At 44.0% G+C, this 12953-nt stretch overlaps 1 protein-coding gene across 9 annotated transcripts in view; it reads left to right on the top strand.

The window, feature by feature from the left end:
- CABIN1 (calcineurin binding protein 1) overlaps positions 1-12953 on the top strand; it is a 116515-nt gene that overhangs the window by 23749 nt on the left and 79813 nt on the right. For all 9 annotated transcript variants that reach the window (XM_069961145.1, XM_069961147.1, XM_069961149.1 and 6 more), the window contains exons 18-24: positions 322-466; positions 6261-6376; positions 8763-8924; positions 9334-9540; positions 9649-9794; positions 10534-10795; positions 11646-11906. In XM_069961145.1, the coding sequence (XP_069817246.1) occupies positions 322-466; positions 6261-6376; positions 8763-8924; positions 9334-9540; positions 9649-9794; positions 10534-10795; positions 11646-11906 (1299 nt within the window). The remainder of the gene's footprint in view (positions 1-321; positions 467-6260; positions 6377-8762; positions 8925-9333; positions 9541-9648; positions 9795-10533; positions 10796-11645; positions 11907-12953) is intronic.

Below are 12953 nucleotides of genomic sequence, written 5' to 3' on the forward strand. Positions count from 1 at the left end.
ACTGGCTTAGCGCGTCTGCCACGTCATGCCTCACAACCCTGGAATTAGACAGACACTGGGAACTGGAGCAGTGGAATGCATTGCAGCAGGGAGGTAAGTGGATATATTTGTTTTCACCCACTCCCTCACCAGGCATTGCCAAAAAAGAGGTCTCGGCCGCACAACCACTTTAATAAAGAGGGTCCTGAGCAAGGAACTGCTCTCTAGTAAATTAAATTTAGTAAAAAGGTATTTTGTCCATCTAAAACAAAGATGCAAAAACATTTGTTTGTTTTTCTTGACAAACACGAAATTACAATTTTTTCGCCTTTTTTTTTTCAGCTGATAGACTTCAGCATGTCAGTGCAGGAAGAGACTAAGGAGCCTGCATTGCCCTCTGTACTGCCATGGATAATTTTGCATCGAATTATCAAACATGAAGAAGAGGTCTTACACTCCATGTGCCAAAACACAGATTTTAAGGAAGGTAATTCTTAATAGCTACAAACAATTGTCTTACTTTAGATTAAATAACATTGAAAAGAATGAAGGGAAAGTTGCTTCTTGGTCCCATTCCATTATTGGGTATCAGCCAATCAGTGCACTGCATATGTGTATGTGTACTGATCACAGAAGGGGGTAGAGTTCCTGGAGGGGCACTATTGGTCCAGCAGGAAAAAAGGCATGGTAAGGTGTTGCCAGATGGTCATGGCTTAGGGGCCTATTCCACGGAGCGATAATCGGCCGAATCGGCCCGATTCGGCCGATTATCGCTCCGTGGAATAGAGAGAACGATCAGCCGATGATCGTGTCATCGGCTGATCGTTCATTTATGTTCAAACCTAAAATCATCGGTCGCCACTTGCGCATCGCTACGTGGAATAGTGGGCGTGGCGGGCGACCGACTATTTAAAAAAAATCATATTTTACCTGTCCTGGCGCAGGTCTTCTCCTTCTCCCGGTTCTGAAATGACAGAACGCTCAGCCAATCACTGGCCCCGGCGGTCCTGGCCAGTGATTGGCTGAGCGCTCTGTCAGCTCAAACAGGCCGCTCCGAAGCCGATGCTGCCGCGCGGGAAAGGGAGAAGGAGAAGACCTGCGCCTGGACAGGTAATGTATGAAACAAGGGCTGCAAGGACATCGAAAACAATGTCCCTGCAGCCCTTGCTAACGATTAATGGCGTCGTGGAATAGGCCCAGTTAACGAGCGCCAATCTAGCAGATCTGCGCTCGTTTACATAGTTTATCGGGCCCTGCTCGGCCTGTGGAATAGGACCTTTTACTTGGGAGATTAACGGCAGGCAGGAGCCTTCACTGCCGATAATTGACTTGTGTAAAAGGGCCGGCAATCAGCTGATGAATGAGAAATCTTTTGTCTGTTTTGTCTGTTGGCCTGGGGGCAATTATATTATTAACATTTGATAATTTTGTTATCAAGCATGCATGCCTACCAGGTGACAATGCTCTTTGTTATGTAACATTTCAGTCAGTATAAAGTCACTGTGTGATTGCAGAGATTTTGGTGCTGTGATAGAAGATCTGACCAGACAATGCGAGCATCCCGAGAATTCTCTGCTACTGAATGTGGACTCACAGCAGCCGGACACAAGTGTAGAGAAGGGAGACATCTAGTGGACATGTGTGTGTGTGTGTGTGTGTGTGTGTATGTGTATATATATATATATATATATATATATATATATATATATATATATATATATATATATATATATAAAACGTTGATTTAAAGTTGCAGGTTCTGGCCAATTAACTTGTTGATATCCAGCAGCAGCTGTTTACCTTCTAATCGCAGTGCTGTTATTCCTATTTCTCTGTCTTCACATAATCTTAATCTTGATTAGCATATCTGCATTCTCAGTGTTGCCCATCCGCCTGGAGCACCCCCCCCCCCCCCGGCCCGCGGTTACTAGCGGCATTACATGAGTATGGGGGAGGGCTCTGGGCAGATGGGTGACGCCTAAAATGTTCCTAAGCCAGGAATTAGCATACCTGCAATTATCCTCAAGCTTCGGAATACATTAGGACGGAGAAATAAGAATAATAATGGCACTGCGAACATAAGGTAAATAGCTGCTGGGGGGATATCAGCAGGTTTATTGGCCAGAAACTCTTTGATAAAAAAGAGCCGAATACAGGAAGTGCCGTGTTCTCCATAATAACTAAAAAAAAATATGCAAATTACAAACTTGCTTTATATCACATTCTACTGTTGATTTTGATTTTAGAAATTGTAACGACAGGGACATTAAATAAAAAAGAAAGTATATTGCAAATCTGCTTGCGATCACAACCCCTGTTGATTTCTTTAAAAAAAACGGCATCCTGCAGGGGCAGTGCGGAAAATGATCACAATTAGTAACTTACGTCTCCTCCTGGCCTCGGTGAGCGGCAGTACTGGCCTCTGGACCCCCATCAGGCTCCAGGATCTAGGGGGTGTCCACGTCATGACTTGGCTCATGGACTGGCCGCTCCGCCAGTCACTGATTGGCTGAGTAGCCAGTTCAGCCCCAGGCCTTTACATGATGACGTCACGACCCGGGGGAAAATGACTTTGGTTGGGGGAGCTGCAGTAACCTGCCATGGACACAACAGAATGTACTAAACCAGGAATTCTCACTCACAATGTATATCCAGGTGCTGCAGCTCTGCCTAATAGCTGATTGTCAGGGGTGCTGGTTGTCAGACCCCCAACCGTCAAATGTGAACACAGAAGCAATGCACATCTCCATACTGTCCTAACAGCAAACTGTTAGCTCCTACTGACACTAGCATATTGTAATAAACTGAGCGTAGCATAGGCCATCAGTAGAAAAGTCACAGAAAACCCCTTTAAGCAGTGGCCTAAGAGCTTTAAAAGGAGTCTGGCAGGACATATTTGTATGTGAAGCTAAAAGCAATGCTGGTTTAGTTCTGGAAAACCAAGTTTTAACATACTCCTACTTAGGGCTGGGCGGTATACCGCAAAAATACCGATACCGTCTCTGGCGTCGGTTAACCGACCTCAACTTGGCCAGGACGGTATCTGCGGTATTTTTGTATTTTTATCTCCTGGTCTGAGCTGTCCGACCTGTCGGAGCGCCTCCTCCCCGCTCCAGTCCCGGCTTGTCAGTACCTTCCCCCTGTCAGAGCGTCCCCCAACACACACACGTGCGGCCCGGCGTGAGCGCTGCACGTTATGGAGGAGGAGCAGCAGTGGTGAGAGTGTCTGAGTGCCCCATCCTCCTGCACCCGGCCCGTACAAGCGCCCCCCCCGCCCGTTACCAATGCGCCTGCACCCGTCCCAGTATCCCCTCCCGAATCAGTACCGTACGAACGCCCCCGCCCCAGTCCCGTCCGAGCGCCCCCCCCCCCCCATCAGTCCTGTCCCGTACAAGCGATCTCACACCACACACACATGACCGGGAAGCGCTGCACCTGTTGTCCTGTGTGTGCAGGGAGGACACGGGCAGGATATGGTGGAGCAGCATTTGGGAGGCTGCCGTACTGTAGTTCCATCAGCATCATTAACAGTACAGTGCTGCAGCTTAGGAGGAATGAATGGGCTGCAGCACACAGCAATGTCTCCTATAAGTTATGTGTGTGGCATCCTGCCTGCTGCAGCCCATTCATTCCTCCTAAGCTGCAGCACTGTACTTCCCATACCTTCATCCCTATGTGCCCCTTATATAGTAATAAAGCCCTAATCGTCCCCCCTATAGTCATACACCCCTATCCACCATCTATCCCTATGTGCCCCCTATATAGTCATACACCCCTATCCACCCCTATGTGCCCCCTATATAGTCATACACCTCTATCAGCCCCCGTATAGTCATACACCCCTATCCGCCCCCCGTATAGTAATACACCCCTATCAGCCCCCCGTATAGTAATACACCCCTATCAGCCCCCGTTTAGTCATATACTGCTATCAGCCCCCCCTGTATAGACTTACACTGCTATCAGCCCCCCGTATAGACATACACTGCTATCAGCCCCCCTGTAGTCATACACCCCTATCCGTCCTCCCTGTATAGTCATACACCCCTATCCCCCCCTGTAGTCATACACCCCTATCCGTCCTCCCTGTATAGTCATACACCCCTGTCCGTCCTCCCTGTATAGTCATACACTATCAGCCCCCCTGTAGTCATACACCCCTATCCGTCCTCCCTGTATAGTCATACACCCCTATCCGTCCTCCCTGTATAGTCATACACCCCTATCCGTCCTCCCTGTATAGTCATACACCCCTATCCGTCCTCCCTGTATAGTCATACACTATCAGCCCCCCTGTAGTCATACACCCCTATCCGTCCTACCTGTATAGTCATACACCCCTATCCGTCCTCCCTGTATAGTCATACACCCCTGTCCGTCCTCCCTGTATAGTCATACACCCCTATCCCCCCCCTGTAGTCATACACCCCTGTCCGTCCTCCCTGTATAGTCATACACTATCAGCCCCCCTGTAGTCATACACCCCTATCCGTCCTCCCTGTATAGTCATACACCCCTATCCGTCCTCCCTGTATAGTCATACACTATCAGCCCCCCTGTAGTCATACACCCCTATCCGTCCTCCCTGTATAGTCATACACTATCAGCCCCCCTGTAGTCATACACCCCTATCCGTCCTCCCTGTATAGTCATACACCCCTATCTGTCCTCCCTGTATAGTCATACACTATCAGCCCCCCTGTAGTCATACACCCATCCGTCCCCCCTGTATAGCCATACACTGCTATCAGCCCCCGTATACACATACACCCCTATCTGCCCCCCGTATATAATACACCCGTCCGTCCCCCCTGTATAGTCATACACTGCTATCATCCCCCCTGTAGTCATACACCCCTATCCACCCCCCTGTATATCATACACCCCTGTCCGTGCCCCCTGTATAGTCATACACTATCAGCCCCCCATATAGACATACACTGCTATCAGCCCCCCTGTATAGTAATACACCCCATATCTGCCCCTCCCTTTACAGTCATACACCCCTTTCCCTATGTAACCCCCTGTAGATACACGTCCAGGTCTCTGCTGAGACCCCCTAATAATGACGACATTACTTTTATTTTTTTTTACTTTTTTTAATCAAAATATTGCTCGTTTGGCATAGCAAGTGGGTGTGGTTTGCAAAAAAGGGGCGTGTCATAATTATCGTTCAATTATCGTTACCGCAGCTACAACCGCGATAAACCGCGATATTGATTTAGGCCAATATCGCCCAGCCCTACTCCTACTGATAATTCTGGGCATTGAATCTATTCAAATAGTAAGTTTTATAATAGGGGTACCCCGGAGTATTATGGTTGTTTTTATATCAACTCGTGTCAGAAAATTATACAGGTCTATTTAATAAAAATCTCCTGTCTTCCAAAACTTATCAGCTACTGTTTGTCTTGCAGGAGGTGGTGTATTCTTTCCATTCTGACACAGTGCTCTCTGCTGCCACCTCTGTCCATGTCAGGAACTGTCCAGAGCAGTAACAAATCCCCATAAAAAAAACTCTCCTGCTCTGTTCCTGACATGGACAGAGGTGGCAGCAGAGAGTACTGTGTCAGACTGGAAAGAGTACACCACTTCCTGTAGGTCATACAGCAGCTAATAAGTACTAAGACTTAAGATTTTTAAATATAAGAAATTTGAAAAATAGCTTGAGTGCCAACGTGTAAAGGGTTGGGGTGGTGGAGGCTATTAAACCAGCAGCACTTGTTGGGCTCAGCTACTTTTCCAGGACACTAGCAGGCCTGGATAAAATTAGTTTTTTGGAGCGATTTGATGCCCAGAAACATAAGCAGGCAATGTGTTAAACTTGCTTTGCCTGCAGCAATCTGGCACTGCCCATAGCTTGATATGAAAACTTTGCCAACAGACTCTCTGAAAGCTCCTGGGCTGTACACAGTGCAACGTCTGTAACCACTTCCACTTCAAGTGCTGTTTATAAGACTGGTTCAGTCATATGTGGATTATTATGGGCACCAGGGACCACATACTGCTGCCTATATTTTCACCACTGGTTGAGCTTTTGCATACACCTCAGAATGGATAATTTCATTGATATTATAGTGTGTAGAGTAATGGGGATTTTACACTATTTATAGCTGCTCCTGAACTGCAATGGTAAATTGTCTTCTCTGAGTTTAATAGTGCGATGCAGTGTTTTGTCATGGCTGTGAACACGTTAGAACCTAAAGCAATTTGCTGAGACTATAATATTCCAGGGCTGACTGCCTACATGGAAAATATTCAGCTGTACTTTCTCATTGTAGAGGATTCAAGCACTCCACTACTGCCATCATCTCTCATGCTCCTGAACACAGCCCATGAGTACTTGGGCAGGAGGTCATGGTGCTGCAACTCAGACGGAGCCCTCCTCAAATTCTATGTGAGTTTTGCATCTCTAGTTGTCTACTACTGTATTTGAATTGTTTTTAAGTTTTTCCGTTTGTTTAAAGTCAGATGTGCATTATTACTTGATTCGCGCAATGCTGCACTGTTAAAAAAAAAAACAAACAACAAAAAGTTTCCTTGAGACATATCAACTTTTTTTTAATCGAGTGTTCAGACCACACCACAATTACGATTAAGAGAACAAGCTGGGGAAAAAAATTTCAGGTCCGCTATTTGTACTCCGTAAACTGTGGAAAATGGTTTAGTACAGCTGTATCTGCAAAAATGTTGAACTGATAAAAAAAGTAACTAGTTTTCTTCGATTTGATTGGGGTGTCTTCAAGGACATTGCGGATGATGACATCCGTGACGTCCGCAAAAAATACAGATCTCATAGACTTCTATCGGTAATCCCCACTAGAACATGTCCTATTACCTTCTGCGCTGCTGTGTAATCCGGCATCCCGCTCTCTGTCCAGAATGATTGACAGCTGGATGAGGCAAGGTGGCCTAAAGATACAACTGCTGCTTGAGAGCAGGACTGGAGACCCAGAGAATGGGATGCTGGATCACACAGCAGCTAAATAGGTAAGTAAGTATGTCATGTGTATTCTGGAAACTGACAGCACAGATATGCATATCCATGATGTCAGTTTCCATGGCTGCATGAACGATACAAGGATCATTCGTGCAGCCCGGGCCTCTGAATTAATTGTGCCGTGTAAAGGCACAGCAAACAAGAGCCGATCTTATTGATCGGTACTCTATTGCGTTGTTGCATGGCCCCATGTTGGAATGCATAATAGAACACTAACTGGTTCCAAAGCTTTTTTTGACCTAAGGGTGCCTTCACACCTACCGGATCCACAGTGGATCTCACTTCTGCGGATTCGAAGCGAGAACCGCTGCGGATCCGGTATCAATTCACCCCTATGCTAGCACATATTCGCAGCGGGATTAACATCCCGCTGTGAATATGTGCTTTAACTCCCTGCTGCCCGCAGCCCCGCCGTCGCCGTCTCATTCCTAAAGGTTATAATAGCTTAATTATTAATGAATAGCAATAATTGGTGCAATGTACTTTGAGTGATTTGTAATGATTGTTTCCTAGTCTAATATCATAGACCGATAGCATCCATAAAAACCATCCCTATATATCAGCTCACCTGACATTCCTACTTATAAATGAACAACGCTCGTACCTTTCTTCTGTCCCAGAGCATCAGTAGGATGTAATTTGTGTGTTGTGGGCCCTTCAGTCTCATTGGAAGAAATACAATAAAAAAAGAAAACTGCAAAAAGTGAGTTTGCATGCGTGACTCACACTCGCCCCATACAGTTCTTGGCTGGTCTTAGGGATATAGACAAGCTGTTCTGCACCGCTAGCTGAGTTTAAATAGAGGCTGGAAAAAAAAATCAACTGCAAGTGATAAGATTTTTGATCTTCTGCCAAATGCTAAAAAAGAAATCCTGCCTCTAATAGTATAATATATTTAGATGTTACTACTTTGCTTGCCCCATATATTTTTTATGCTTTGATAATACTGATTTAAGGATATTAGAAAGCAAAAAATAAAATAATATAGTAGAGGATGACACTATAGGGATTTAGAAGGTATAAAGGTACCTGTGCAGCTACTATGTTAGTAATGAACATACACCATGGAAGGAGAGTTTCTTTATACCACCATCACCCATAATTGATGAAGAACCACTACCACCAGTGCACTGTACACACTGAGTTGGAGATTTATCAAACATGGTGTAAAGTGAAACTGTCTCAGTTGCCCCTAGCAACCAATCAGATTCCACCTCTCATTCCTCACAGATTCTTTGGAAAATGAAAGGTGGAATCTGATTGGTTGCTAGGGGCAACTGAGCCAGTTTCACTTTACACCATGTTTCATAAATCTCCCCCTGAGTCTTTATCAGTCAACATTATGGGGGACATTTATTAGCACTGGTGTACTCGTGCACCAGTCTTAAATAAAGCCACGCCCCTTTTTCCGGCTCTGCACCTGGCACAACAAGTCTACACCTGCTCAGGAGATGGTGTACATTTGTATCATGATTTACGCCTGCGAGTGAGCGTAAATCAGGATAACCCTGGCATGGGGGGAGGTCACACCTCCTTCCCGCCTTGCTGTGCCCCCATCCCCCCAACAAACTAGAAGCCACTATTATGGGCTTGTAAATATGGATTGCAGTAAAGTACCACAAAAGGTGTAAACATTGCTCACTTTACAGCACTGCTACTTTCTTCTTTCTTGACCATTTTCTAATCTATGTTTCCAGACCCCCAGGATTCTTGTGGACAATGTAACAATGTCCTTATTTGAGTTAAGATAATTGAACCCTTTATTTTTCACACATCTACACAGGTACGTGTTTTATTAAAGGAACTGGCAGTGTCCACAAAGGAAGACAACCATCCCTTTAAGGAAGAGCTAGAGACTGCGCTAGAACAGTGCTTCTACTGTCTGTATGGCTACCCCAGCAAGAAGAGCAAGGCCCGCTACCTAGAGGAGCATTCCGTACAACCGGTAACTGCCAGCATTTAACAAACTCTGGTATCAGCTTGGAACCAAAAAGTTTAGGCTTAGACCAGGAAATCCAGGCAAATTTCTGGACTCATAGGGTTCTATTGGGGTCAGATACCCTTCAGTATTTTACCTGAAGGGTTTTTGTGTCGCATAATAAGGGACATGTCTTATATTTGTCTGGAATTCCATCGTTGATGCCCCATAGAACCCAATGGGGGCATCCAGAATTCTGGATGGTTCCGGATGCACATCCAGAGTCTTTTTAGAATTCCAGATGCATAACATGGGTAATTTCTGTGTCTGTTACTAGTAAATCTGCATGGCTAGCATTCAGGGCAATACTCACAATGTTACATGGTATGTCCTAAATTCCTATTGATATAAATACAGAACAATCATCTCTCTGCAGGTGGAGTTGCTCTGGGAAGATGCCCTCATTTTGTTCGAGTATTTCAAGCCAAAGTCTCTTCCTGAATTTGACAGCTATAAAACCAGCACAGTCTCCGCAGACCTGGCTAACCTTCTGAAAAAAATGGCTACCATAACACCTCACTCAGATAAACCTAAGCTAAGCATGGACAGTGTGGCAGCCTACATAGAAGGCTCAAGCAGCAAGGTACAAATTTGGGGAACCTGTCATTAGTTTTGTGTTTGCCAAACCAAGGGGTCATGAAACAGGGACATAGCCTTATAGTGACCTAACATGATAAACTTCTCACTTCAGGTGCCACAACTCCCAGAAGGAGCAGAAGACTCCCCCGAGGTGCTGAATGAATTATTCTATCTTCTCGCTGACTACCATTTTAAAAACAAGGAACAGTCCAAGGCCATTAAATTCTACATGCATGATATCTGCAACTGTCCCAACAGGTGGGTCTGCAGCTAATGTGTTTGAGGTTCTTATTAGATACAAAACTATCTAGTCTTAAAATAATTTTATGCATCTGGAAAAGTTTAAAGTGACACTGTTGATTACATTTTTTTTTTTGCAGAAATCAATAGTACAGGCGATTTAAAGAAACTTTGTAATTGGGTTTATTAGTCGAAAAATGAATTTTTGACGTGAAAAAGCAGTTTGAAGCTCTCCCCCCTGTCTTCATGGTTCTCTTATGGAGAGGGGAGGGAGATGAGGCACCAAAACAGGACAACAATTTAATTTTTAATTTAATTTTAAATTTAATTTAAATTAGTTAATTTACAGCTACATCACCGGGCTATCTCCTCTGAAGTCAGCACTGACCTCTGAATACCGCTTTCATGCAGCTCCCTCTGTGTAATCCTTTGTTCTTTGCTGCCGGCTAATCTCCCTCCTCCTGACTCCCCTCTCCATAGAACAGACAGGGGCCCGACTGATGTAAAGGAGTTGAGATTTCCTGATAATGAGCAGTGAATGAGAGAGAGGAGGGGGGGGGACCTGGGAAAAGTCTTTTCGAATGCAGATAATGGCATATTTGCCTAATAAACCCAATTACAAAGTTTCTTAAAATCGCCTGTACTATTGATTTTCTGCAAAAATAAAAAAAATAGAAACCACGACAGTGACACTTTAAATATTATAGTATTGCTGGTGCCTGTTTATTTCTCATCATTCTTGTTCTTTACCGTACAGGTTTGATTCTTGGGCTGGCATGGCCCTAGCAAGGGCAAGCCGTATACAGGACAGACTGAACTCCAATGAACTTAAGAATGATGGCCCCATATGGAAACACGCCACTGCTGTACTGAACTGTTTTAAGCGTGCACTGGAAATTGACTCCTCAAACTTGTCCTTATGGATTGAATATGGCACAATGTCCTATGCACTTCATTCATTTGCTTCCCGACAGCTCAAGCAGTGGGCCACTGAGCTCTCCCCTGAGGCTATAGCACATGTGAGTTGTTTTATATTAAAGTAAAGCCTGTCAGGGCCCTCTGCTGGGATGACTGACAGGCAGAGAGGCCACTAACGGGTCTCTCTGCCTGTCAATGCCTGCAGAGCAGGGAGCCGTGACTAGTCATGGATGGTTCTCCGCCCACATGACTAGTTGCACCCTTCTGGCTTTGTATGCCGGAATAGAAAACTTTGTCTGGTATGTTAGGGGAGCTGCATAGGAGATCTATTGGGTGCAGCTGGGAGCTATATCAGCACAATCAACTTTTTCAAGACCAAGGAGGAGATTTATCAAACATGGTGTAAAGTGAAACTGGCTCAGTTACCCCTAGCAACCAATCAAATTCCACCTTTCATTTTTCAAAGAGTCTGTGAGGAATGAAAGGTGGAATCTGATTGGTTGCGAGGGGCAACTGAGCCAGTTTCAGCATAACTAGGCCCTTTAGTATAGAAATTTAGAATTTGATCTGTTGCAATTAGTTGAATAGATAGAAAAGGGAAAGAAAAGACACTAGTATGGCCACAGTCTTTGAAGTTACAACCAGTTGTTGTAAAGCTTATCGATTTAGCATGCCTTAGAGGTAACGTTATAGGTGCTGACAGGTTGTGCAGAATTTAGGTTATATATTTAGATCTGGAGTCGCCAACTGGTGGTCATGAATGAAATAAACTTTTATAGTACAGTGGGTCAATGATGTTGGAATTTGTTAGCACTATATTTACTAGTTACAAGAGACATGCTATACTATCCTACCATATTTTTGAAAATGTTTCTAATTAAATCAAACAAAATATATTTTGTTTTATTATGGGAATGATTAATATTAACATAATTGTTGATTCATTTGCAGTTAAAAGAGCGTCGGAATAGCATGCTTGAGACGGCGAAGCAATGTTTTACCTCCGCTTCTCAATGTGAGGGAGATGGTGATGAGGAGGAATGGTTAATTCACTATATGTTAGGTAAAATCTGTGAGAAACAAAAGGTGGATCCATATTTGTATCTGCAGCATTACAAGCAAGCGGCACACTACCTGCACGAGGAAGCTGCTCGCTATCCTAAGAAGATTCATTATCATAACCCTCCAGAGTTGGCCATGGAGGCTTTAGAGGTAAGAAGGGGTTAACGTTATCATCTGTCAGTGGGCTGTTAAGAGATCCCCATTCATACAGGAGTGGTGGGTACATCCTTCAGAAGTCTAAAATGTATGGGGACCTTGAAGGGGTACTCTGGTAAAAAAAAAATTCAAATCAGCTGGTACAAGAACGTTATACAGTTTCGTAAATTACTTTAATTTAAAAAATCTCCAGTCTAACAGTACTTGACAGCTACTGTATGCTCTGCAGGAACTGGGGTATTCTTTCCAATCTGACACAGTGCTCTCTGCTGCCACCTCTGTCCATGTCAGGAACTGTCCAGAGCAGTAGAAAATCTCCATACAAAACATCTCCTGCTCTGGACAGTTCCTGGCACGAAAAGAGGTGGCAGCAGAAAGCACTGTGTCAGACTGAAAAGAATACATCAATTCCTGCAGGACGTACAGCAGCTGATAAGTTCTGGAAGATTGGAGTTTTTTAAATACAAGTAATTTACAAATCTGCCAAACTTTCCAGTACCAGTTGATTCGAAAAAAAATATATATTTTTTTTTAAGATGTGATTTACACACTTTTATAAACCAGGGCCTTTCTCCTTAATCAGCTTTCTTTGCATCCCCTTTCTTTGATGGTATACTGCATATTTGACTTTTTCCTACCACAACTATTTGCAGTAATGGAGTGGGTCCTTAGGGAGTGATAGCCACCATTGCAGTTTAGTGGAAGAGTAATTTTATTATGAAGTTAATTACAAGAAAAAAAAAAAAAACTATTTAGAAATGTCAGCACATTTTAGAAGGGAGAGATCTGTAGCTGCCCTGCAAGGATCTGCGCTCTGTATCTGATGGTAATGGATTCTGCTCTGATATTTACTTGGTCTAAAGTTAAGCAAATGATGACTTGAGAAATGAAAAGTTAAAGCGGTTATCCAGCGAAAATCTTTTTCTTTAAAATCAACTGATATCAGAAAGTTATATAGATTTGTAATTTACTTCTATTAAAAAATATCAAGTCTTCCCATAATTATTAGCTGCTGTATGTCCTACAGGAAATGTTGGTTTA

The sequence above is a fragment of the Dendropsophus ebraccatus genome, chromosome 3 (assembly GCF_027789765.1).
Source record: "Dendropsophus ebraccatus isolate aDenEbr1 chromosome 3, aDenEbr1.pat, whole genome shotgun sequence".
Lineage (NCBI taxonomy): Eukaryota > Metazoa > Chordata > Amphibia > Anura > Hylidae > Dendropsophus > Dendropsophus ebraccatus.